The following is a 26,987-nucleotide window of genomic DNA, read 5'->3' as shown; positions in this document are numbered from 1 at the left end:
GATGTTGAAATGATTGTATACATAGAAATCCTTAAGAAACTCTAAAAACACACCCATAAGAATTAATAGAATTTGTAAGGTGACTGGATACTGGTTATATATATGTATATAAATCAATAGCCTTTACCTATTCAGCAATAAGTACTTATAAGTAGAAATGGGAAAAATAGTCCATTCATGGTAACAAAAAGATCCGAATTTGAATGATTTTAAATGGAGCTTCTGCTGATTCACCATAATCCCCACCACTCCTTATTTTCCTATACCTACGCTATGTTTTACGCTAACCTGAACAAATTCAAGTTTTCCACCTCTGAATCTAAACAGTGGTGTGCTGGAGCTGGCTTGTATCAACTCATTAGAGCCAGGTGGAGCTGGTTGTTAAATAGTTGATAGCCTGAAATTGATGGTGATGGAGTCTTTATACCCCAGAAACTGATAAAAACTAAAAATCAATACTTTGTTTCTCCCCTTGGAACTGTTTAACTAGCATGCATCTGAGTTTAATACCTCACTTTGTAGCTGCAAGTCCAGGAAGGAGAAGAATTGTACAAGGTCCTTAAGCTTGTTACAATTAATGTGGCCTCCTGACTTATACTATAGTGTATTCTTTATGCCCACCATATATAAGGGCAGCATGCTGATTAGGAATCAGACCTGCATCATGTATGGCATGCAGGAATATTATCACAGAAGCCCCAATATCTTGGGAGATGCACCCTGGGAAAGGCAGACATTGTAGCCGGATTGCACTCTTCCAATCTCTTTAGGCTGCCCCATTGAGGAAGATTGCAGGTAGCAGAATGCTAGCTTCTTTCTTCCAGGTAACGACACAAGAAACAGTCATGGAGCATAACCCAGAAGATGGGGCCTACATAAAAGGACTCTTCTTAGAAGGTGCCCGTTGGGACAGGAAAACAATGCAGATCGGGGAGTCTCTCCCCAAAATCCTCTATGACCCACTGCCCATCATTCAGCTGAAACCTGGGGAAAGTGCCATGTTTCTTCATGAGAACATTTATGTGTGTCCAGTCTACAAAACAAGTGCTCGCAGAGGCATCCTCTCCACCACAGGCCACTCCACCAACTACGTCCTCTCCATTGAACTTCCGACAGACAGGCCCCAGAAACACTGGATAAACCGAGGGGTAGCCTCTCTGTGCCAGCTGGATAACTGATGGCCTCTGTCTCAACACAGAAAATAAAAAGGCATTTCATTCTTGACTACAACCTAGCTTTCCTTTCATGAGTCACATGGTATGATGAGGATGGTGACAGTTATATTAATAGAGCACTTGCTATGAGCCAGGTATTTCAGAGCAGTCCTAAAGTAGGTTTTTATTATCCTCATTTTATGGCTGCAGAAACCATGATACAGATAAAGTACATAATATCCCCCAAATCAGCTACTAAAATACTGGAGCCTACATTTGAACACAGGCAGTGGGACTCCAGCCTAGACTGTTAGCCTTTTGGCTAAGCTCCCTCCTGGTTATTTTTTCCAGTTATTTTGCTATAACTGTCACTGAATTTTGTTTCTTGCTTAGTCTGTCCATATGGGCTAACATCAGGGCCTCTCAGAGGTTCCAAGCAGCTTAGGCCACTTATTTTTTTAAGGCTCTTTATGTATTTAAAATGTACTTCTCACATTCTCACTCACTAGGCATTATCATTTTCTCCATTTTAGAGATGTGGAAACAGAGGCTTAGAAAAGCAACCAGCCCTAGGTTTCACAGCTCGTCAATAGTAGAACTGGGACCCATATGCTTCTCTACTAGCCTGCAACAGATGGGTGGAAATTTCAGGAAGGAGACATGAGAGAACCAATATTTGTTGCATGCCTACTGTATGTGATGGGTTGTGACTGGGCCTTTAATGATCTTCCTTCTCCTGTGTGGTGGGTATGATTGTCCCTCCCTCCGGAGGTTCAGGGAGATTGTGACTTGCCTTTGATTGCCCAGCTCTTTCATAGTGTGCAGCCAGGTTTTGAAAACAGGTCTGTCTGGCTCTAGAACCCATATATTTTTCACTGCCACATGCTGCCTCCCAGTTGAGGATTTGGCTGCATTGTGATGTAGAATCTTAAGAGATATAGCTCCAACAATCAAGTCCATAAAATTTCTAGTTTAATCTTTCCACATTGATAGATAGTAACTGCACTACAAGGATGAGGATTTGATAATGTGGGAAACTGTTGAACCACTGTGTTGCACATTTGAAACCAACATAAGATGTGTATCAACAATATTTCAATTTAAAAAAAAATTCTAGTTTGCCAGTGTCTCCCTAGGGCCAGCAGGAAGGGAAATCTGAGGGGGATAAAAATCAAATTCTTGACCTACTACTTCTCAACTAATGGTCTTATGCAGCTCTTTGGCTCTAAGTGGCTTCTTTTAGAGCATTCCATTGGTCATAGTTGAACAAAGACATAAGGCTGTTTGAGAGTACTAATGCCCTGTCAAGCTTCTCTGCTCCTTCACTAGAAGAAATGTCCTTATTTAGGGTCTTTGACTTTTTTCCTGAGTGCAGGAAGCTTCTGAGAACCAAATAAACATATTCTAGAAAACCTGCTTCTACCATGGAGCCAATCGAATTCTGACTGAGGACTCTGAATTCTGAGATCAGATCATCAAGAGATTCTAGTTCAAAAGGGGAGTTCCCCAAATCTTGCCAGAGGGCAATAAAGAGACAGTGAGGAGGAGCCAGTCCCTTTCAGCTCCAAGTAGGTAGCTTACTAGCTATCTTTTCAGGAAACACAACTTTTCCCAGTGGGGGAAAGAACATCAGAATGAATACATAGCTGGAACTGCTGTATGGTTCCCAGTAAGATAGTTAGTCCCATGAGATGGAAAGATGGTTGGGATCCCAAACTCGTAAATCTTGGACTGGTTAGGTAAGTCACATTGCAAGCTGTAAGGCAGTGAGGGGGTTGCTAAGAGAACAAATGAATTTCAATTACAGTTATCTAACTCCAGCTTCAGCAACAACAAGCTGAAGGAGGCAGGGACTGACTGTTTCATTCCTCAGGGGTCAAGGGACAGAATGTTTCTTTGTGATGGATTAACTTTCTGTAATTTAAAAAATGTCCTCCCCTTTGAAAAGAAAGGTTGCCCTAAATTTGAGGTCATTTTCTATTGGGGCCAATGTGGTAATTAATGTCTCCTCCCAGGAAAGAGCAGTATGCTCTTCAGAAATCCTGGTTAGTTAGAGGCTGCAGTCCTGTGGCAGAAATAGCCAGAGCTCCCCTCAGTGAGAAGCTGCAGGCCCAGCCTATAAATAGCTCAGCAGATGCCATCAGATGAACCTTGTCACCAAGCTAGTTCTTGCTCTTTAAAAATCTAGTTGTTGGTTAAATAGTTTTCAGCCTTTGTCAGTGTTGGAAGAAAATTTCTTTGAAAGAGAGGATGTACAGAAGAGAGGTTCTGACTTTAAAAGACCAAAATGGAGATGTTATAAACAAAGTCTTGGAGAGAAAATGAAAAAAAAAAAGAAGCTATTAACAAACACAGGTTACATGGAAGATTTGGTAGTAAACTGACAATTATGTTATTGTGTAATAGAACACACATCTTTGCAAGGGTGGTTAGGCATATAATGTTCACATTTAGGTAAAGATTCCTGGCACACACAAGATACTCAGGCTAGCTAGTCATTAGATGGATTTCCATCTTGGAGGAGGCTGAGTGGGAAGGGTGGTTTCTACACTCAACAAAGTAGGACAAAAATTATATAAAATCACCCTGAATTACTTAGAAAGGGACCACATGGAGATGCGCAAGCCATGTCTCACTTGGTCCAGCATAGTCAGTTTTTCCTCCAGTGCAAGAACAGATCATTGTTTCACTGGTTGCCCACTGGATGAAGTGGTTGGTTTGAGTTCACAGGACCTGTGTTGTATGAGAAATACTTAAACATTAGAATCACCTCTGGATACAGAGATACTTCTACAGAGACCAGATGGAAGGAGAGTGACTGATGGAACGGCAGATTCATGTCTCCCAATTCAAGCTACAGTGGGGTATGTGCTGAGTGGCCCACACACCTGTCAAAACATTTAAATTTCCCTGTCTCTCTTCACCATAGGTCTGTATTTGCAATTGTGTTAAGTATGCATATGCTATTAATCCACTGATACAGTATTATTTGTTCTCCGTGTCATTACCAAATCCTGTAGTACTTTTCCCTGAACATGAAATAGTATGCTCCTGTTCACAGAAACATGTTTTCCGATTGAAATATAACACTTACTTTGAATTAGAGGATCTGAGTGGCAAGGATATTCTAAATCTAGGTACAGGCAGGAAGATATCAACTGCTGCTTTTATTAGTCACAAGGCCATTTTGGAAAAGAATACAGAGAACAAAATTGATAGAGATTTGTTTTCACTGCTGATGCTCATCCTCTTCAGAGGTAAGAGGGAATGATGCTGTGTACAAATGACTTGCCTTGGGAACCTCAGCTGACTCCTCATGTAAATCCTTTGTGTTTTGATCTCTCTTTGTTCCATTTCTGTTTAGACATTATTTGAAAGCCAGCTTAGCCCAGGTACTTTCTAATTATATTAAGGTAAAATACTCATAATGCATATAGTGTGAATTTCAGGTGAGCCTTTCTGATCCTCAGTTCAACCTAAGTAATCACAGGTTTAAGATAAAGTAACATATGAATTTAAGACGTGCTTTTGTGTATATATATCTCAGGGGCAGGGATGGGTCTCATAAAATTCCCATGACAACCCATGATCAGTCCAGTGTGATGCACTTTTTTTTTTGTATTTTTTGGACATTTATTCACAACTTCTTAAATAGCTTTATTGAGGCTAATTAACATGCAGTGTACAAGTTTTGACACATGTATATACCCATGAAACCATCATCAAAATTGGTGAACATACCTATAGTGATGCACTTTTTAAGGTGAGCTTATCTGGAAGCTGGAAGGGTCCAAAGACAACAAAACACAAAAAAAAACTCCTACTTTCAAGCAAATCTGTAACCTGAAAAAAAAAATATCTAAAACTATTCTGAGGGTAGTATATATTTTTAGAGTAGCCATGAGAAATTCCAGTATCTGGCTAATTTCTGTGTGTCAGCTGGCATGTCTACTGAATGGCATTCCCCTGAAAAACTGTCATTTTTTAGTCTTCCTCCTACAGGCCTTTGTCTTGTTTCCAAATGGTGCTTCAGTGAGGGTGTAAAGTCCAGGACTTTAGGGTTAGTGCTGTCCACTCTGGCAGCAAGATCCTGGCCAACTGTAGGGATGTGTGAGCACACATTGTAGGTGAGTACCAATATTTTGGAGGTTTTTAAGAAAATATCTGAATTTTTGCCCCTAATCAAGGAAAAGGGTTTTGTCATCTGGTTTATATTCAAGACCTAGTTGGCTCATCATTCTGAGAAATAAATTTTCTTCTGGGTTAGGAAACTTCATCGTGAGACTTGAGATATACTGGTTTGGAAAGTTTCCTCAGTTTTTCCTGGCTTCTAAATCCTCGGCCTCGTAGTGGGGTAAGGCCCATTGGAGGCACATGAATCTGAAGAATAAGAATAAGAATAATGATGATATTAAGAATTATAGTCATTGTAGCAGTTTATATTCATTGAGAGTTTACTAAGTACCATGCTCTCTGCTAAGCACTAAATCTATACTGATTCATTAATCCTTAAAATCTTTACACACATTAATCCTTAAAATAACCTAAGGAAATACTCCAATATTTATAATGATAAAATGGAGGCTCAGAAGTTAAATAACTTGCTCAAGATTATACATTAAGAGGTGGAGCCAGGATTTGAACCCAGATCTGCCTGATTCCAGAGCTTGTGCTCTTCTTTGCTGTACCGCCTACATGGAGAAAAAATGATCACAGAGCCAGTGAGATGAGAAGAATCCAAAGAAAGTGAGAAAAAAAATGTGTGTGTACAAAGATGTTCTGTGCATAGTGGAAAGCAGCTGGGACCAACTCAAATGCCAACGAAAAGGATGCTGGTTAAATTATGGCACATTCTTACAACTGGATACAATGCAACCATTTAAAAAAGACAGAGGCAAAAGTGTGCAGAAGAGATGAAATAAAGTAAGTTGGCAATAGTACACCCAGGATGCCATGTACTTTAGGAAAATGTATATATATATATGAATATAGAAAAAGAGACTAAAAGGATATATTACCAAAAATTAGGTTAAGCTAATACAATATAAAATTGCTGTTTTTGTAGATCAAGAGTGGACTACTGGCAATATCATATAGCCCAACCTAACAGAGTGGTCACCTCCACAGGGTTAGAATTTTTGACATCTTTCATTTTCTATCTTATGCATCCCTTTAATGCTTGAACTTTATTATTTTATTAACAAACCTGTCTTTTATAATAAGGAAAATAAATATATTTCCAAATAATGGTAAAAGAAGAGAAGCTATATAAATGTGAGTTGGCTTTCCCTTCTGTATGTGGGAAAGTTGTCTACAAAGGAGAAATAAGGTATTCATTAACTCTTTAGTTTGCTATAATGGGCTGGTGGCATGCAAGGACAACTTATTTACAGCATGCCTCCTATAGTAGTTCTAGACTTCTGGGTAAACACTAGCCCTCTTGGTATGCATTCTTGGAAATAACTGTGTTAACGAGGAAACTACCCACCACATGTTAACTGGAGTCACACTTACTGGCCTAGGATAAGGAATCTTGTAATGCAGTCCAATTTCAATCCTGGCTGTGCATTCATCTATACACTGTTTAATCAGGTCTGTGTCTGTGAGCTATTAGAAGAGGAAAATAGGTGACGTTATTAGCATCTTTCTAATGCTACATAAAGTATAGATGTGCATTTTCTTAAACTTTTTCAGTTCCCCAACCAGTGAATTAAACACTGATAATTTGAAAAAAGCAATTTAATATAAAATTTACTGTAAACTTTAAAAAATTACTGAAATAGGTACAAGCACATGGTAAAAAAGTCATTCAAATAATACCAAAGGCTATAATATATAAAAACCATCTCCTTCTTACCTGTCTTGAGAAGTTCTCCTTCTCAAGGACAATTATGAGTTTCTTGTTTGTCCTTCCAGGAATAGGTATTCTATGCATATGTAAGCATACATGTATATACTTAGGCTTTTTATATTTTTTTATTTTGGTATCATTAATCTACAATTACATGAGGAACGTTATGTTTACTAGACTCCCCGCATCACTAAGTCCCCCACACATACCACATTAGTCACTGTCCATCAGCGTAGTTAGATGCTGTAGAATCACTACTTGTCTTCTCTGTGTTGTACAGCCCTCCCCATGCCCCCCGCCACATATACATGCCAATCGTAGTGCCTCCTTTCTTCCCCCTGCCCCCTTATCCCTCCCTTCCAACCCATCCTCCCCAGTCCCTTTCCCTTTGGTAACTGTTAGTCCATTCTTGGGTTCTGTAAGTCTGCTGCTGTTTTGCTCCTTCAGTTTTTTTCTTTGTTCTTATACTCCACAGATGAGTGAAATCATTTGGTACTTGTCTTTCTCTGCCTGGCTTATTTCACTGAGCATAATACCCTCTAGCTCCATCCATGTTGCTGCAAATGGTAGGATTTGTTTTCTTCTTATGGCTGAATAATACTCTATTGTGTATATGTACCACATCTTCTTTATCCATTCATCTACTGATGGACACTTAGGTTGCTTCCATTTCTTGGCTATTGTAAATAGTGCTGAGATAAACATAGGTGTGCATATGTCTTTTTCAAACTGGGCTGCTGCATTCTTAGGGTAAATTCCTAGGAGTGGAATTCCTGGGTCAAATGGTATTTCTATTTTGAGCTTTTTGAGGAACCTCCATACTGCTTTCCACAATGATTGAACTAGTTTACATTCCCACCAGCAGTGCAGGAGGGTTTCCCTTTCTCCCCAACCTTGCCAACATTTGTTGTTGTTTGTCTTTTGGATGGTGGCGATCCTTACTGGTGTGAGGTGATATCTCATTGTGGTTTTAATGTGCATTTCTCTGATGACTAGCGATGTGGAGCATCTTTTCATGTGTCTGTTGGTCATCTGAATTTCTTCTTTGGAGAAGTATCTGTTCAGATCCTCCACCCATTTTTTAATTGGATTATTTGCTTTTTGTTTGTTGAGGTGGGTGAGGTCTTTATATATTTTGGATGTCAACCCTTTATCGGATCTGTCATTTATGAATATATTCTCCCATACTGTAGGATGCCTTTTTGTTCTATTAGTGGTGTCCTTTGCTGTACAGAAGCTTTTCAGCTTGATATAGTCCCACTTGTTCATTTTTGCTTTTGTTTTCCTTGCCCGGGGAGATATGTTCATGAAGAAGTTGCTCATGTTTATGTCCAAGAAATTTTTGCCTATGTTTTTTTCTAAAACTTTTATGGTTTCATGACTTGCATTCAGGTCTTTAATCCATTTCAAATTTACTTTTGTGTATGGGGTTAGATAATGATCCAGTTTCATTCTCTTACATGTAGCTGTCCAGTTTTGCCAACACCAGCTGTTGAAGAGGCTGTCACTTCCCCATTGTATGTCCATGGCTCCTTTATCGTATATTAATTGACCATTGGGTTTATATCTGGACTCTCTATTCTAGTTTACTAAGGCTTCACACGAATGATAGCTCACTTTGTTCTGAACCTTACTTTTTTCCTCTAACAACTTGAAGCTCCTCCTATATTTACACATATAAAGTAGTCTCATTCTTTTTAAAAGCTGCACAAAATTCCAGCCTTCTGCTGGAAATTAGCTAAACTAATCTACTGATGGACATTTAGGTTATTTCCAGGCTTCTGCCATTATAAACAATTCTGTTATGGATTTTCTAAAGAAAATTTTTTTTTGGCTCACAGGCAAATATAATCAAATATAATTAAAAGATAAATTCCTAGAGAGAACTGCTGGGTCAAAGGGCATATATCCATGCATTTTTAATTCTCACAGATTATCCCTTCTAGAATCAAATTTCCTCTAAGATGTTGCACCAATTTATATTCCCACCAACACTGAATGGGACTGATCTTCCATACCTTCCCCATGTTGATCAAACTTTAACCCAAATGTTTCAGCAAGTGTTTTGTAGAAACCTCTGAGTAAGACACTGGAGAATGATCCACCTCTTATTTTGAACTTTAAACTGCCTTGCTCATTAGTAAAAGGGAGTAATGGCTTTTGAAATTCCAAGAGAGTCAAATTGTGGCAGTTTAGGTTCAACTAAATGAATAAAAGGTTTTTCTGAAAATAGAAAGCCAGGTAGGAGAAGGGGAGAAACCCTTTCATTCTAAGGATGGAAAGTAAGGCAACAGAAGGTTCTGTTAAGAGTGTGCAAGCAAGTGGCCTCAAAACAGAGCTGGGATTGCATCAAACCCAGATGATATCCACAGTGAAGTCTGGGCTGACATGGCTGGAAACTGCAAGGGTTTTTCTGTCCTATTGTACCTCTTGAAGCAGAGAAGAGTGCCAGGGACTGCAATGCACAGAACTACAGCTGAGTCCTTTGGGGCAGAGGCTCAGCTTTCTAACCTCTGTGTTTTTCAGAAGCCATCTACTTTAGGAATAGATTTCCATGTTTACATTTGCCCATTAGGATTCAGAGCAATTCATGACATACCTTTGGATTATTATTAAGTTCTTATAGCAAGTGAGGATATAAGAAATGACTTAATGTCTGCTTGAGGGACTGGGGATAAAGACATCACTGATAAAGATATGTGTAAGGGGACTGAGGACTCCTGGGCTGTCAGCTTCCCATATGAACAAATCTGGGTTGGAATTCTCAAAATTCATTCAGAGGCTGCTGCATGATTTTGCCATATCCACATACCACCTAACATTAAATTTTTTCTTTAAATATACTGTTTCCTCAGCACAGTATTTGTAAAATTGTCTGATATTCTATTTTCTTTCTATAACATGGTAAAACAAATATATATGGTAAAATTAAAAACCCATGTAATCACCCCACATACACACTAAAACACCTCACTCATGTGCCATCAATGGCACATATACTTCACTCTGGCTCACACTACACTGGCCCAGTTCAGGCAGAGGCTAAGGAAGGATTGATTACTGCCATAACTATAAGCCCAAAAGGATTTTGAGCAGTCCTCAGGTGAGTGAGCCTGCAAAGGTTAACTGGGCACACACTACTGTGATATCCCCAGCACTGGACACTGCAAGGCCATGGTCCCTACCTTCAGCCATCAAGGTTACTACCTAGGCAGAACAACAGCTCTGACACATGAAGTTACAGAAAAGGCACAGTGGTATGTAATCAGTAAGGACAATGGTTGTTACAGACTGTATACAGGAATTCCGAATAGGTGGCTATCATGGGACTGGGTGAGGGCAGAGAAATTGAGGAAGACTTCCTGAAGAAAGTCATTTGAATCAAAGTATCTGTAGATGCTCACTTAGATAATGACATCCACAAGGCAGGGCCTATGGGATATACAAGAAAAGTATAATGCATTTTCTACGTGCTCAAGGAACTGACAATCTGGTTGAGGAGACCAGAACCAAACCAAAAGGAAGCAAGAAGAAAAGAAGAATATGACCAACTACTTAGGAGTTGGTATAAATAAGTGGTCTCCAAACTTTTTTTTTTTTTTGAGAGGGCATCTCTCATATTTATTGATCAAATGGTTGTTAACAACAATAAAATTCTGTATAGGGGACTCAATGCACCATCATTAATCCACCCCAAGCCTAATTCTCATCAGTCTCCAATCTTCTGAAGCATAATGAACAAGTTCTTACATGGTGAACAAGTTCTTACATAGTGAATAAGTTCTTACATGGTGAACAGTACAAGGGCAGTCATCACAGAAACTTTCAGTTTTGATTATGCATCATGAACTATAAACAATCAGGTCAAATATGAATATTCGTTTGATTTTTATACTTGATTTATATGTGAATCCCACATTTCTCCCTTATTATTATTATTATTATTATTATTTTTTTTTTTTTTTTAAATAAAATGCTGAAGTGGTAGGTAGATGCAAGATAAAGGTAGAAAACATAGTTAGTTTAGTGCTGTAAGAGAGCAAATGTAGATGATCAGATGTGTGCCTGTAGACTAAGTGTTAATCCAAGCTAGACAAGGGCAATAAAACAACCACGGGTGCAGAAGATTTCTCTCAAAACAGTGGGGGGGTGAGGTTCTAAGCCTCACCTCTGTTGCAAACTTTTTGATTATCTATTTCTTTCAATAAAAATGTCTGGAGCTCATAGCTCCCATATATGTACTCATGCTGATTTATAAATGTATATTTATAAGTTCATTGTGTACACAAAATAGAAATTTATAAGTATGAAGTGAAAATAAATAGAAACAGCACTTGCAACATTTGATTTCCGTTCCTCAGAAGACTACTGAAGGACTTCACAGAGTATATACACTCTGGTTGACATGCATGGTCTATGCCAAGAGCATAAAAAGTCTGGAGAAGCTGGAGGAGGGTCAGAAGGGCAGAGAGAAGCTTCACAGGCAGGCTGGTTTTATGAGCAGGGAGGCTTGGGGGATTTTGAGAAGGGGAAGTACTATAATCAGGAGGGTTTTTTTTCCTACACTCATACCAATTGTAATTTTACCTTTCCATCTAACTCTGAAACATCTTTGAGGGATACTGTCTTGGTTTTTCTCATTTTATACCCCCAATGTCTAGTCCAGTGTTTGATCATGGTGGGCCCTCAAACACTGGTTGGGTGAGAGAATGAGAGCAATGAGTTACAGAGTAGTAATAAGAACTATGAAAGAAACAGGCAAGCTGGCGGGGGGGCATTCTTGTGGAAAATGGCTCTGCTTTGGTCCATTATGCTGTGCTAGGGTCCTTCAGGTGGCTGGTGAGAGAGAGGCTGAGGCTGGGTATTCAGATATAGGAGCTAGAACCATAAGTGATTACATGTTCCTTGCACCTCAGTGCACAGGACTTATCTTCAGGGGGCTCCTACAGCTGGCAGGAGGGTGTGCGGAGAAGACAGGGCCACGCAGGAGACAAAGACAGGGGTCAGAGTGGGAAAAGTAAAGACAGTGGATTGTCAGGAAGTTTCATGAGGGGAATAGTGACAGCATTGAATCCATGAGATCAGCGAGAAGGAGGCAAGAAAAGTCAGAAGCTGAAAGCCTCTTTCTTTACTTAGTGCCAGCAGTCTTCCTAAGGAGCTAACAGCTAATGCTTTATGGTTTGTTGGGATGGTCAAATCAAGTCTCTCAGAAATGGTTTTTGGCTCCCTGATGTCTGGGTGTGTAGTTCCGTTAGACTAGCTAATGGAGGCACTATTTTACCGAATTCTGTAGTCTCAAGGGGCACGCTCAGTCGGCAAGCCAAAGAGGCTGGAGTTCAAAGCCAAGTTACGAAAGGAACTATTCTATTCTTTTCCCTCTGAATAGGTTTATATTTGGAGGTTTTGAAGTTTCTATATTGAAAAAAAAATTTAACTGCACACCTTTTGTGGGAATGGCTGGCAACAGGCACAGTGTGTGAGGAAAGGCTCCTCTGAAAACTCTCCCTGGCCTGACTCCCGTCACCTGGCTGATGGGGGTCTTCTGAGGATGCTGAGTCATTTACCAGCTGGACTGAGACCTGAAACAAGTGAAGAGAGAAACCTGGGCTAGGCTCTGCTTCCCAGTGGTTGGGCAAGCTGGCTAGGCTGCACCTCTCACCCCTTCCTGCCACACACCGCACACCTGGGACGAGTGCTCTCAGTCCTCTCAATTTTAGGACAGAAAAGATGTGAACAAACACCACAAGAAACTGCTCTCCTCCTTACAATCGCCAACTGGGGCCTACTTACATTTTTGTTTTTCTCAAACAGCGTCCTGGCTTCATTTAATATGTACTGTTTTTCTTTAATGGTGTCTTCCATCTGCCCTGATGCCGCCTGCCATTTCCTCGCAAGCCTGAAAATTCTTCGGTAGAGGCCAAGAACTTCCTGTCGTGTTGCTGTTGTCATCTTCAGACCCACCAAAATAGGAGAGAATTTGCATAAAATTCAATTTGACAGTAGGCAGCCAGGCAGATGTACACTTTTTTTAATCAAGCTCTTTAATTAGTCTAGAAATAATTGCTCTTTCTTAACAAATCTGTTTGATAGCATTGCCAGAATGGCATTGTAGGAATACCGGCTGTCTCTTGGCTGCCTTGGGCTTCATCCCATGGTTGAGGATTGCTGTTTACTGTAACAGCCATTTTTGTAAACATGGCAAAACCAAAATTTATACTTCACTATTATTTAAACTGGTAAAGTCATCACCAGAGTATCTTATGAATGATGCTTTTAGTGTGTATTCTGATAGAATTACATCCCTAACCTGAGTGCCTAGGAGAAGGCACATTTTTGAATAACTGAAAAATCCTATATAACTGAGTATATATAACTGAACTGAGTAATTGAGTTCAAGTAGAACCTGAATTTAATGCAAGGGCTGCAAACTCAAGTGCTTCTGCAGCCTGGCAGGTAACAAAATGAGGGAACTTGGCTCAGTGGGACAGTGTCCAACTGGACAAAATGTGCCCCCTTGAAAGGGAAGGGTTACTAATTAGCCCCAGCCAGCTGCTGCCACGTAAAAATGAGGGTCGAGGGATGCCTGGTAGTTCAATAGTAAGTGGCAATCCAGATTCTTAAAATGTGAAATCTCAGAAGACAGTAACTCATTATTTTTGCAAGTGAGTGCCATGGAGGCCAAACAAAATGGGTCCTCAGGCCTCCCTTCTAGCTCATCATAACCTTGTTGAAAATTTTTGTCAAATTGTTAGTCTATTTCCTTGTCCACAGTAAGAACTGTACAGTAAGTATAATTGAAATCTTTGATGACTGAAGATCTTGTGACCCTTCTGACTTTTTACTCTTAAATATCAGTTTCAATTTCAGAGAACTTGACTGAGTGAGACCCCACCCGAGAATATTCCCTAATGCTAACTATATTTTTAAAAATTAAATTCCTTCAAGATATTTTTATTATGAAATATTGCAGATATTCAAAAAGATATAAAAATAAGTCATATATTCACAGTGGAACTTAAAAAATAAATTATATAGTTGAAAACCCCATTGTATCCCTTCCAAATCAAATTATTCTTCCTCCTCCTAGAAGAAACCACTATCCTGAATTGTTATCTTTCCCACACATATCTCTACACTTAATATTATATAGTATCTCTTAGCAAATTTAAAAACTCCTACAAAAGGTATTATATCCTTCTGCAATGAGTTTTGGCCCATACTTGTAAGATTCATGCATGTTGTTCCATGTATCTCTAGTTCATATATTCTCACTACTGCAATTTAACTCACTGTATGAAGATTTCCTAATATACTTCTCTGTTCTCTTGATAATGGACAGTAGGCGTTTCCTTTTTTTAAAACTTAAGTAAAAACTTCAGCCTATTTCTTTACTATTTACTTCTACATTCAAAAGAATTTCAGGGAAGATAAAGGAAAAAAAAAAGTCCCACTACTTGATGACTGGTTCGTCAGATTTAGAAGAAAGAATACTGTACTGCCATTAACAAATGGGCAGACTGGGAAGACAAGCAGGACAGAGTTGGTGAGCAAGCAGCAGGGCCAGGCACCGGGACACCTCATTATGAGTCCTGGGCTTTCCTCAAACAGGCTCATCAGGATCAGGAAGTAAACTGTTCACAGCCCTTTGGGAACAAGGCCCACTTCCAACTAAAGTAAGAGAGGTAAGACATGGAGATTGTATGCTTTAGGGTGGCCCAGAGCTTATGAGAGTTTGGACAGCTAAAGAATGCATATGGCAGCTGGACAGACATGTATGTATCTAAACATTCTAAGTACCTGCAAAGAATCCACCTTACAGAGAATTTCTTTAAAATATCATTGCCCCTCCTACTTATCCTGACCCTGGTAACCTTTCTTGAGCAATTAAGAACAAAGGCTTAACCATTTGATGTAAGCCTTGAAAGCACTATTCACCGGATTCAAGATTCAAAAGTTAAGATGACCAAAGTTATGTTAATACCAATTCTGACATCCATGATGCTTCATAGTAAAAATGCTTAAAAGGAATTCATAAAAACCAAGAGAACAACATGCTTTGTGGCTAATTGTAATAAAAACCCAGATGAAATGATGACATTTTTCCTGGTAAGGAAACAGCTTTCTGAGTTTCTGGCTTTCCCTAAAACTCCATGGTTTCGTATGAAAATAAGTGAGTCAGTTCCTGTGAGGACAGGAAGTCTAACTAATTTCTATTAATGACTGCTTCACTTCCTCGTCATTAACAGATAAAACTTCCTTGCCGGCGTGACACTTGAGGGTGAAGGAGGTCTGGCATATTAAAACAGCAGCAACCTTCTCCAAAGCCTGACTTTCACTGGTTTCTTACTACTACTCTAAGAACCACAGGTTCAAACTGTGACTGATCAGGTACCATAATCTGATACACAGCCTGGCAATTAGGGTGCTCGAGGTAAGAGCAGTACAAACAATTGTTACTTAATAGGACTATTTTCAAAATGCTTTAATTAATGTTTGAGGGTTTTGAAAACTCAACCTGAAAGGAAGATAAGTGATGTCTCTCTTTCCAACATCAGGAGATCCACAAAAACCAAGTCCAGGGAAGGGTTTAAAGCTGTATTCCCCTCAGGTACTATTAACAAGGCTGCCTGTCACTTCCTTCCAAGTCCTGACATAAAAAGGAAAAATGCTTCTGTTCTTTTCTTGTTGGACTTCTTTTAGTTCTTGGAGGGAATCATGTTCTTTCTTACCTTAGGGGTACATACCTATGCTATTCCCTCTTTCTAGAATGCTCTCCTGTGACCCCCTCCATTTTGCATAACCGACCTGTACTCATCCCTCAGTTCCTAGTGAAATCATGATGTCTCAGAAGATCCTTTCCCCTCTCTCCTGACCACATGTATTCAATCAGGTCTCTGTTGAAATTTTCCAGGGATCCTTGCATTTCTTCTTTCTAGCACTTACCAGTCACTCACTGGTTAACTTGTCTTCTCCCAAGACGCTAACCTTTATGGGGACGGTAACATTCATTTATTTACAGCTTGAATTCTCAGCACCTAACCAGGCACACAATCGGTATTTCCCAAATGGCTGATGAATAAATGAAAATATCTCGTGCTACAGAAAGCTCTTGATTCTAGAAACAAAATCAGGCATATAAAAAAGTTTGTAAATGCTCTTTATATTTCGGTTTACATTTTTGTCTGTTCCTAAGCAACCTGTTTAGAAAAAGTGCCTTTTCCCTAAGAGTTTTCCTTCTTATACATTCAATGGCTTAAAACCAGCATTTATTCTAAACTATCAGTGATTTCTCACTATTGATGCAAAGGAGAGGCAGCCCTTTTCCTTCTTCACTAGTATCAGGATTGATTCAGTGCAGTGGGGTGCTGGAATTTCCCTATGGATGACACTGGGAATATCAAATCATTTAGAGGGCCACAACTGAACTGCAGTCTCAACTGGCCATGAAGTCTATCTATTCTTACAGAATTTTTACTGTTAGTCTTATAACATTTATTCTGAGATAAGCAATTCTTCAAACTCTGCTTCATTTTACCTCCTTAAACCCCAAGCCCCAAAATGAGGAAAGAGAGGAGCTATCGAATATGCCTCTTCAGAAGGAAATGTGACTGGAAACTGGCCTCTTAAAACCATACCCACGTACAAACAGTGAAGAGATAAAGTTCATTACCAATTGCCAAGCACCTACCACGTGCAGCCTGAGCCACTAAGAAAAGGCTGATGAAAATGTTGCTGCTGGTGTGTTTTAGCTTTTGGTCATAGTGGGAAGAAGGTTCCCCTATAGCAGGTGTCCCAAAGATTGTTTGGGGAGGGGATTTTTGATGTATAATACAATTATTTCTTACTTTGATTCTTTAATGTGTTTTAATAGCCTATCACATCCAGGATTTACAGGGATTCCAATTTTGTAGTGATATAGAGCATCCTTTTAATAAATGCATTATAAAAAATTTAAAGTTGGTTTAAAATACAGGTAAATAATAGTAAAAAAAAATAGGTAGAAAATAGTAAATAGTAAAAAAATAATAATAAAAAAAAATAATAGTAAATGTGGAGTCTGAAGAGGTTTAGGAGCCACTGCTCTAAGGTGCCCTGCTATGCCATGCCTTGGTGTTTGTTATGACAGAGCCATCCACTTTGAAGGCCTCTTTCCTGCTACCCACCCTTGCCTTCTACCTAGTAGACACCTATTTACTTTCAAGTTTTTCTGAAGCAACTTTCTCTTTCTGCCATAGCCTGCTTTTGCTGTTTTGCAATTTCATTGTGCTTTTCCTTTCCAGAGTCTTTGAATTCCTAGAGGGCAGGGGCTGTGTTTTGCTCATTAGAGTAATAATAATACTTTCTTTGTGCCAGAGGCTTTGCTAGGTGCTTAGAACAATTCTATTCCCTTTCTACAAACAGCAAAAGACCGCATTTTCTGCACCTTCAGATGAATTACAACCTTTTTATAAAGTTTCCCACATACTGTCTGTCCCTCCCCCTCTACTGCAACTGCCCTTCAAGAATTAGATTACACAACAGCCCCTGTAGAGAACACTCTGCACTCGGCTGGATGCTTTTCTGTTCCCCTTAGCAACCCACATGCTGACACTCCAGAGAGAGCTGACTTCATAGAGGAGACCATGGCTCATTACAGGGCTGCCACTCTGCAGGCCTCACCCATTCCTCCCAAGCATCCATCCATTCTTTTAGCATTTTTTCAGTACTGTGTGCCAGGCACAGGTGATTCTAGGGATACAATGATAAACAAGCAGCCATGGTCTCTGCCCTCCTGGGGCCTATATTCTAGTGGTTGAGGCAGAAGATGTAGAAAAACAACTTGTGATAATGAAATGTACACTGTCTAGGAATGAAACAGGAATAGGATATGAATGAGCAGAGGTGGGGGTTATTTTGCGTAGTCAATGACATTTGAACCAGTCTTGAAAGGTATGAAGGAGCCTACTAAAAGGGAAGAGTCTTAGGTGGTGCAGGAAGAGGGAACAGCAGGAATAAAGGCAATGAGGTGGGAGCCAACCTCCATGTTAATGCAGTAAGAATGTATCTGGGAGGTGGGAGGTGAGGCTGCAGGGGAGCAGAATCCAGCACAGGTTGAGAGGGTTGATCTTGGAAAGGAGTTTGATTTGTACTCTAAGAGCAGAAGGAAGACACTGGCAAATTTTAAGCAAGTTGGAGTTTCATGGCTGATTTACATCTTTTAAAATGTGCTGAGCTTCAAACTATCAAAAGTACTTATGAGTCTACTATCTTGCAGATGGTGAGAAGAGTCTTGTCTTGTCCCACTGTTGACAGGAGAGATGGGATTACGAGCCAAGAAAGTTGGGATGATTATTTCCCTGGCCAAAAGTTTTTCAAACAAAAACAAAACAAAAGGCACCACCCCATTCCCCTGTCACTCACTGTGGAGAGCATTAGTACAGTGAAAGGATCTGAGTGGGCTCCCAGACCCCACCCTATACAGCACATCTGGGCGCTTGGCATGTCCAGATACAGCTTTACAGGAGGCTGATGGGAAGATATGCAGGTACTAGGGGCTTCATCCACTTCACTTCTTTTCCCACCTTTGAAAAATCCATCAAGAGAAAAGACCAGCAAGAACACTTAAGAGTTTAAGCAGAGATGAAAATTCCCTTTCTCCAGATTTAATTCTATATATTTATAGATGTATAACTCTGGTCTCAGGAATGTCACAATTTCCAATGTTTGACTCTCATGAGGCTTTGCCTTCTACTGACTAAAAAGTGTTGCAGTCCAAACAAGAGAGAAAAGGCAACGGATATTAACTGACTTTCAAGCCCCAGGAGGAAGGAGATACTTCTTTTCATTCTTTCAAGATCTACCCCTTGGTGGAATTTTTTTTCTCATCATATCATAACTAATCAACGTAATTTAGCCACATTTCTCTGCACTTTATAATTTGTTTGGGGGGGGGGTAGAGATTATGAAACTCATCCAGTGATATTCACTGTCTTATGTTCATTGTGCACCTGCAGTGCCTATCTTTTGTCCTGCTGCCCTATCTCCTCAGATCTGGCACCCCTTCTTTTTGCCAAATGAAGGTCTCAACTCACACAACTGAAATATTCTTTCTTTGCTTAGCTGCTGGTTCTCATTCTTTGGCTTCCATCACTTTTTGCAGGGGGCTTCTGCATGGTGACTGGGTCAGCATCCCTGTTACGTGCACGCTGGCCACATCTAGCATACTCCTATCAGAATGTTCATCCTACTTAATGTAATTTTCTGTTCGACTTACCTTTCCTCCTCCACTGTGTGTTTTGGGGGTGCGAAAAGGGATGGGACTACCTCTCATTCATTATCCTCCTAGGCCTAGCACATAGCTGGAACTTGAAATGTACTTGTTGGAAGGATAAATTTACACACACAGAATAGTCACCAGTAATGTCCATTCTCATTCTGATAATGTATTATACACAGTGGTATCTGGACTAGGTTTCCCAACTGAAGACCCTAGAGCATCTTAAAATACTATGTAACTGTCACAGTGATTTTTCAAGAGTGGCACTGTGGGTGCCACTGAAAAAACTGAAGACAAATATTTGGGAAGGAGGCCTTATTGGTTCCATCTAGAGCAGTATAAGGTGTCCAGCTATAATGTAATCTTCACTTTTAAAGTTCTTTAAAGTCAGTTAGGACTGAAATAATTTACTATGTTTCTGTGAAATGTAGAACCAAATATATAGAAAAATGGGATTCTGATACTTTTTTACTTGAAAAACAATCCTTTTGGGGGAAAAGGTCCTTTGTACCCAAATGATCAGGGGTTAAAACCAACCCTGAAAATTATAATTTAAGGCTTTTGTCATTTGGAAACCTCTGGGGAATAGAAATGTTCTTATGTTGCCAAAGCAGAGATTTTCTTGCCCCAGAAAGCAGAGTAGAGAGTGACTGTCACAGTTTGAGGCATTCAAAGGTTTTCCACATATGTAAGAAAAGAAGATATAATACAGTGAATGAATGGGCTCTGGAGTGATCAAACCCGGGTTTCAAATTGGACTTTCTTCCTGAGCCTTACTTTCTTAAAATGTAAAATGGGGTAACAATAGTACCTTCCTCAAAGAGTTGTGATAAGGAATATTCATGAGATAATCCCTGTAAATCACTAAGTGTTGGGAGTTGACAAAGGCAAACATTACCTGAATAGGAGAAAATAGAGGAACAATGAGGCCTCTTTTATCTGTGCTAAGCTTTGTTGGCAGAGGGAAAAGAAATGGATCGCCTGTTGGCGAATTTATTGCTTTGTGGTAGTAGTGGATTTTCCTAAAGCTGTTTCCCCCTGATCATTAATAATCCCTGTACAGTAAAGGACTATTGTTCTTCAGATGAGTAAATAACCCTGTCGGAGGCCCTGCTTATCTTCAGACCACAGCGCAGACTTCTTACTGGAAATACAACATAGGTGCCAACACCAAAGGCATGACTAGGCTTCCCTTCCTATTTTTCTTCCTTTATCTCTTACTCCTTGCTTATCCTTCGGTGCAGTTTTCTCCTAGAACTGTTATACTCCCTACTTTCTGGTGTACACCCATATCTTAAAACAGCATCATCCTTACTTACCAAAATCGAATAACCTTCAAGCTTAACTGTGCCCCGTACATCTTTGTCTTCTGTCCTCTCCATCGATCAACACATGCAAACACCCACACACACTATGGGCTTATTGTTTCCTGTCCTGGATTAAGTTTTTGGTTACTAGAATCCAAAACGGGAAGTGTAATGCCACACATTGTTTTGCAAATCTCAGGATATGCATGTGTGGTCTACTCAATCATACCACAGCTATTCTCTGAAATTGCTCTTTTTACACAGAAAATTACAATATGGTGTGTCAGAGATAGGGGGCAAGGAGGAGAACGTAGATTGTGTTTTTATTTAAAGGAAAATTGTTAGGCCTTACAACACGGGAATCTTCAGAACACAGGGAAAAATTAAAAATACTGATGCCTGAAAGACTTCTAAATTACTCTAAATAAAGATCATATGAGGTAAGAATACTCCTAAATATGCCAGTACAGAAGCACACACACGATTATACTTTTAAGGGGATATCCAATCAGGCTCTTGTAACCAAAATATACAGCTCATTCCCCCTGAGGGATAGAAATTTAAATGGAAACCAAGTTTCAGTCCCTAAATTCAAAAGAAGTATTCCTTATCCACATATTTTAAGAGACAAAGACAAGGTAAGGGTCAGAGGTAGTTAAGAACCAGTTAACACAAGTAGGAGTTGGTGTTAGAGTGTGTAGGTGGGAGTGTGTGTGTTGTAAATAGATGAAAATTAGGTCAAAGGTAAAGATCAATGCCAGTCACTCATTCATAATCACCCAGGATTTCCACCATTCATAGGAACTAGGGAGGCTGGAGAACACAAAACACATTTAAATTTACATTTAAATCCCTCCTTTGTGTTAACAGCCTCCGGAATTGAATTAGGAAAATGCAAAAGGGCTTTGGTTGTAAGGTTAGACATAGCTGGAGCTTTCTAACACCTGATCCTTGATCCAACCATTGGAAAAATAACCTCACTTTTCAAAAAGAGACCCTGCTTTGTGGCCATTTCCAAGTACCCTCCAACTACCAAATAACTATCCAACAAGCTACTTTTCTCATCTGCAGAGGACTGGAGCTCCTTACTAGACAGAGTTCCTTAAGAGCAGAAGCAATGATCATCCATTTTTATGTATGTGGAAGGATTAGCACCCAGACTACCTTCAAGTTCCTCCAATCCTGTGCTGACCAATAAAGAGAATATTCTTCACTGTTGGAAATATTCTGTATCTGTGCTGTCAACAAGGTAGCCACGGGACACATGTAGCTTTTTGGTCACCTAAAATATGATTAGTCATCTGAGGAACTGCATTTTACATTTTACTTAAATAGCTACATGTAGCTAGTGGCTACATTTGGTCAGCACAGCTCTAGACCAAGAATTGCAAATCATATGCCCAAAAGGGTCAGGCAGGTAGTGGGACAGACCTTTTGCGAACTTGAGAACTGAACCACATACAAAGGCAGAAGCAGCTCATTGGCTCCAGCAAACTGCTGCTGTGTAGGAACCTCAGGCTGGTGTTGCCAGATTGTCTCATTTTTCACAAGAAGCTGAAAATCTGGATTTCCATGTCTAATTTTTAAATGTTGGCATGTAAATTTTACAAAGAATTTAAATTATTTTGTGGGCCGAACATTATGTTTACACACAATATCTGCCTTGCCAGTTTGTAGCCTCTAATCTAGGCCAACCCCTTCAGCTCAAATAAAAGAGCTAATGATCTGCTGATCATTAGCAGATCCAAGATTGAAACCTGTATGTTTTGATTCTTCTTCTGACTCCCTTTCTAGATTTTAACCAAATCTAGATTGTGGTGGCAGTGGCAGCAGCAGGGCCAAAAAAGCTCCTTTGTCAGAAGCTGTTGAAGTCCATGGCTGATATCTTATGAACACACTGCTCCTGCCTAGCGATAACCGCATGGTGAGTCCTTTGGGAAAGAAGCCAGGACAGAAAGAAGATAAAGTCTACAGGGAAGTCAAACATATACACAATTAACAAAGTCAGGCTTGCCACAATGGACACAAACCACCTGTGTACAAGTGCAAAATCATTGACAGCTGGGAGATGAAGGGAGGGAAGAGATTTGAGACAGGCCTTAGAGGATGAGTAAAAGCTGGCTAGTGGGTGGATGAATCTCACTGATTACAGAAGACTCATATAGTATATTGAGTAAGCCTCCTTTTATTTTGAGGCCTTATCTGTGTCAAGAGTCTCCTTAGCTGGCTTCTTCTCTGGGTAATCACTAAATGTACGGCGCTCTAAGGAGTTTAGGGGCCTTTCTTTTTATCTATACCCTCTTCTAGGTGATCTAGGAATAAAGCTCTGCATTTATTATCTCTATGGATTTTCCCCTGACTTGCCTATCTAACTTCTTGACATCTTTGCCTGGATGATTAATAGACTTATCAAGCCTAGTTCAAAGCAAAACTTACGATATTATTTATGGTATTTGAGATATTCCCTTCCAAATTGTTTCCTCTTGGGAGTCATCCTTGGGATATCCTTTTCCCATATGCTTCACTTCCAATCTGGCAGCAAATCTTGCAAGCGCTACTTCCAAAATACATTCTGAATTAAATTTTCTTTCCACTGTGGCCTCTCCCTTAGTCTGCTGCAACAGACTCCTAACAGGTCTGACAACTTCTACCCTTCTCCTTCCAGCAGCCAAGGGTGATTTTTAAAAAATGTAAATCAGATCAGGTCACTCCCCTTCTTAAAACCCTCCGTAAAGTGAGAGACAAACCCTTACCTTGGACTACAAGGCTCTGCTTGATCAGGCCCTGACACTTCTCCATCACAGACCACTCTGGCCCTTGTTCTTTCTGCTCCAGTCACCTGGCCTTCTCGCTGTTTCCTTCCTGAGAACCCTTCCTTGTTGGCTTTTCTCCACCTAGAAAGTTCATTTCCTAGCTTCCCTCTTTCCTCCTGTCTCCCCAAACCCGACCTCCTCTCAACAGCCTTATTTGATTTATAGTGGCGCTCCCCCAGTCTTCTACCACTTCACCCGGAATTACTGCCTTTGGGGGGACACTTCTCACTTGCTGATTATCTTCCTTACTGATTTACTTTTTAATTTTCTCCTGGATGCGAATACAAAGTCACGGTGCAAGGTCTCTCTGACTTGTTCTCAAAAAAGTTTGTGGACTGAAGGAATTAAGAAGCTGGTTCTCACCACCCTAAAATGTCTCCGTAACCTGTACGGGGCCTTGTTAGGGTCAGCTTTCCCCAGCGAGACGCCTCTGGCACCCCTGCAATCGTCCCTACTGATCTCCCACTTACAATTAGGGATCCAAAGGATTCAGAAATATCTCAGAAGGACCCCAAACCGGCATCTCAGCGTCCCCAAGCCAGGCCTCCCCTTCCTGGCTGTCGGGCAGTTTCCCTTGGCAGGTTCCCGAGGCCAGTGGCGAAGACACAGAGGTGCCTTCGCGATGCCAGGGTCGCACAAGCACATCTCCCAGCAACGTTGCACCCACCACCCCATCCCTGACCCTGGGGAGCCAACCCCTTCCCCCCAGTCTCCCGCGCCAGGAGTCAGCGTCTCCATCCCCTACACTCACTCTGCGTCAGTTTTGCCTTCCCCACCCACAAAAGAGCCGCAGCCTTTGACGACCTGAGAGGAGGCGGCGCCCGCAGCCCCGCTGAGCCGAGGCACGCCGAGCTCGGGCAGGTCGGGTAAGCCAGGCCGGACCAAACCACCGATCAGATCTGTGGGAGCATTAGTTCCAGGTCGGGGGTAGTCTCGAGCCTCCACTAAACTTCAAAATCTAGCCCACCCTCCGCCGTACCCAACAATATAGCCAACTTCATCCTTTCCCTCTTTTCTCTTTACCCCTTTCGTTATCTTTTCTCCCCTATTCCAGTCAAAAAATGGTCCAGTCCAGCTCCTCTTAGCCCTCCCTCCCCGTCGCTAGGTCTTTGCCCTTACTTGGCAACGGCCTCCGTACGTCTTTGCGTACGTCGTGACGCAATTTTTCGCCCGTTCCCTCCTCGTCCCTCTCTAATTCTCCCCCTAGAGCGGGAGACCTGCGGGGTTACCGGAAGTGATGATGCAGGAGGCGATGGGGGGGCGGGGCTTCGGGGCGGCAGCCGCCGGTGGGCCGCAGATGAAGAGGCGGTGGCGGCAGTGGTGGAAGAAGAGGCGGCGGCGGCGGCGGCGGCGGCGGCGGCGGGGGTAGGGAGCTTGGAAACGCGAGCGGGGATGGTAGGTGGTTTGGACCCGCCGGGCCGCCGTCGTTTCCAGAAAGGGTTTGACTGGAAAAACCTCTGGAGCAGCTGTGAGTTTGGGGGGGGTGAGGAAAAGGGGGGAGCTTTGAGAGATGAAGGGGCGGGTGTTGGGTGCCTTCGAGAAAGAGGGGGTGGAAGGGGAGGAGTGGAAACCAGCGCCTTGTCTGGACTGGTCCCCCTGGAAGAAGAGGCTGTGTGGTGAGCTTGTGGCGTGTCAGCTGCAGGGCTCAGAAAACTTACCTACTGTCCCTGTCTCCCCGCCGCCAGTACCCTTCAACCCAGAGCTGCCCTGGACGGGGTGCAGACTCTGGTCCTCTGTCCCGGGTAAGCCCTGTGAGGTAGGAGCCTAAGCGGGAGGTGGGGGGTGAATCTCTAGCTTCCTTCGCCCTCATGTCCCTCCCTACCCCCGTCCTTCTCTTTAATCATTAACAGTCCTGGAATTAAGGGGCTCAGACCTGAAGGCCTTTGTATGCACCTTTGCTGTAAAGGATAGCCAGCCATCTGTGCCTGAGGTAATGGAGCTGGAGGGTTTGCCTGTGTCCTGTATAGGAAGTGGGACGGGTTGGCAAATGTATCGCTTTTTTCCATTCCCCCTCACCCCTCATCCTCCCCCACAAACATCCCTATTTTCCACTTTAATTCATTGTGGCTAGGTGGTGATCGTGGTTGTGTGTGTGTGTTTTCTTTATGGCACTTGGTACCTTGGTTACTTCTTTTGAATTTGGTGTTCAGCCTCTATCCCGTTCAGCAGCAAGCTTTATAATACTTCAGTTAGAGGCTGTGTCACTTTTGGAGTACCTCTCAATACCTGGGAGCTCCCAATCAAGGTGAGCATTTTCTCTTGTGAATACTGGCATTCCAAAGCCCTTGCAAGGATTCCTAAATGGCATCATAGCCCAGGAATCAAAGCCTCTTGTTCGACATACTTTATGTGTGAGGAATTTGCATGTTGTCAACTCTCTCCAAAATGATTTGATGTTAAGCTAATTCTGGATTTCTGTGTTTCTCTCCACCCACACTTTATGATGCACTTCAGAGAACAGAAAACCCCACACTACTTTCTTGTTTCTATGATTGGACAATAGCTCTTCTATCTTTTTCTCCATTTGTGTCTGGCACATAAGTCTTCAGTGACACAGTCAGCTTGTGCTGACTTTATTTGGTTGATTCTTTGTGTATAGGTGGTCTTAAATTAGAAAATGTGATCTCTTTAGTTTTGTTTTAAAGAAGAATACAAACCAATAGCAGATGTGAAAAAATTATTTGAAGAAAACAAAGAATTATTGGAAAGAAGATCTCTTTGTTGATATTCTATTGGTTAAAAATCACCAAGTTGCTTTTGCTCCTTTATCCTGTCTTTAGGGATTTCATACTGAAGTATAATAATTCCTATTTGGTGTTGATATTTCCTTTGGAAATCCTCTATTGAATGTGGAACTGTGTTTTCGAAGAACGTTAAGAGAGAGTACATAAATTTCAGGGATCCGTTGATTAGAAAGTGTTCATGAATCCTGATTCTTTGTAACTGAGTTAGTATGCATATTGCTAGAAAAATTATAACAGGTCCCATCCTACTCATCAGGGCTTTCAGGCCTGATGAAACAGAATATTTAATGCTTTGATTATACAAGTAACACCATGTTTAGATGTTTCACAGAAATGCAATAAAAGAAAACTGACTTGTTCTCACTTTAATTGATTGAGAACCATTGAATAAAGTGCAAAATTAATCCGTTCAACAAGGCATTTTATTGGCTGGGTATTAAGTACTGGCCAGTGTTCCAGGCACTGGGTGTACAAAGGTGAACACAGCAGTAAGGTCCACACTCTCATGGAGCTTACATTGGAGTTGGGGGGTGGGGACAGATAATAAATAAGCCCAATGAGATTTTGATGAGTGCCAAAGAAAATAAGAGTGATATGATAGAAAGTGTCTGATTAGGGTGCAGTCTTGAAGAAGGACCTTTTTGAAGAGGTGACACTTAAAATGAGATTTAAATAAAAAGGACCCCGCCAAGCAAAGATAGGGGAGGATCCTTCCTGGTTCAGGGACTAGCTAGTGCAGAAACTGGCTGGGATGACCTTGGCAAATTCCAGGGCCTGGAAGAAGGGTGTGGTGGAGAAGGGTAGGAAGGTTAGGGTGAGAGGGGGTTCAGGGAGCATGCGGGGAGGGGAGGCAGTAAGAGCC

The 26,987-nt window shown here is 41.1% G+C and overlaps 3 protein-coding genes across 24 annotated transcripts in view; 2 read left to right on the top strand and 1 right to left on the bottom strand.

The window, feature by feature from the left end:
- Window positions 1-1,230, top strand: part of DNAH3 (dynein axonemal heavy chain 3) — a 216,719-nt gene extending 215,489 nt beyond the window's left edge. For all 7 annotated transcript variants that reach the window (XM_073215466.1, XM_073215470.1, XM_073215464.1 and 4 more), the window contains one exon: window positions 825-1,230. In XM_073215466.1, coding sequence (XP_073071567.1) covers window positions 825-1,178 — 354 coding nt within the window. In that variant the 3' untranslated portion in view covers window positions 1,179-1,230. The remainder of the gene's footprint in view (window positions 1-824) is intronic.
- Window positions 1,231-4,302: 3,072 nt separating this feature from the next.
- Window positions 4,303-25,163, bottom strand: LYRM1 (LYR motif containing 1). 13 transcript variants are annotated; one of them, XM_073215477.1, is made up of 8 exons: window positions 24,133-24,280; window positions 23,322-23,462; window positions 23,005-23,122; window positions 12,796-12,954; window positions 12,448-12,584; window positions 7,012-7,081; window positions 6,669-6,761; window positions 4,303-5,534 (listed from the first exon to the last, which is right to left on the bottom strand). In XM_073215477.1, exons 4-8 carry the CDS (start codon window positions 12,952-12,954, stop codon window positions 5,418-5,420), a joined length of 576 nt encoding a protein of 191 aa, XP_073071578.1. In that variant the 5' UTR covers window positions 23,005-23,122; window positions 23,322-23,462; window positions 24,133-24,280; the 3' UTR covers window positions 4,303-5,417. The 13 variants fall into 13 exon arrangements, with proteins under 13 accessions (XP_073071578.1, XP_073071577.1, XP_073071580.1 ...); XM_073215476.1 differs by lacking the exon at window positions 23,005-23,122 and adding an exon at window positions 15,949-16,120; XM_073215479.1 differs by lacking the exons at window positions 23,005-23,122; window positions 23,322-23,462; window positions 24,133-24,280 and adding exons at window positions 15,949-16,120; window positions 25,040-25,099.
- DCUN1D3 (defective in cullin neddylation 1 domain containing 3) overlaps window positions 24,673-26,987 on the top strand; it is a 38,933-nt gene continuing 36,618 nt past the window's right edge. Inside the window, exon 1 of one of the 4 annotated variants that reach the window (XM_036991962.2) lies at window positions 24,673-24,776. The gene's annotated coding sequence lies outside the window, so the exon portion shown is untranslated. Of the gene's footprint in view, window positions 24,850-24,986; window positions 25,124-26,987 lie in introns of those variants that run through there. The other 3 variants (XM_036991961.2, XM_073215472.1, XM_036991964.2) reach the window with 3 other exon arrangements.

This window comes from Manis javanica, chromosome 10 (assembly GCF_040802235.1).
Source record: "Manis javanica isolate MJ-LG chromosome 10, MJ_LKY, whole genome shotgun sequence".
NCBI classification, from domain to species: Eukaryota; Metazoa; Chordata; class Mammalia; order Pholidota; family Manidae; genus Manis; species Manis javanica.
The sequence above is the reverse complement of the archived record's forward strand: the minus strand, read 5'-3'. Positions and strand labels throughout refer to the sequence as shown.

What these genes read in the sequence shown, in the direction of transcription:
- LYRM1 (XM_073215481.1), bottom strand. Translation starts at nt 12,954, where the DNA reads ATGACAACAGCAACACGACAGGAAGTTCTTGGCCTCTACCGAAGAATT. An exon ending in TGTTTGAGAAAAACAAAAAT is followed by an intron (nt 12,585 to 12,795) that starts GTAAGTAGGCCC and finishes CACTTGTTTCAG; the next exon opens with GTCTCAGTCCAGCTGGTAAA. An exon ending in AGGAGAACTTCTCAAGACAG is followed by an intron (nt 6,762 to 7,011) that starts GTAAGAAGGAGA and finishes CTCTTCTAATAG; the next exon opens with CTCACAGACACAGACCTGAT.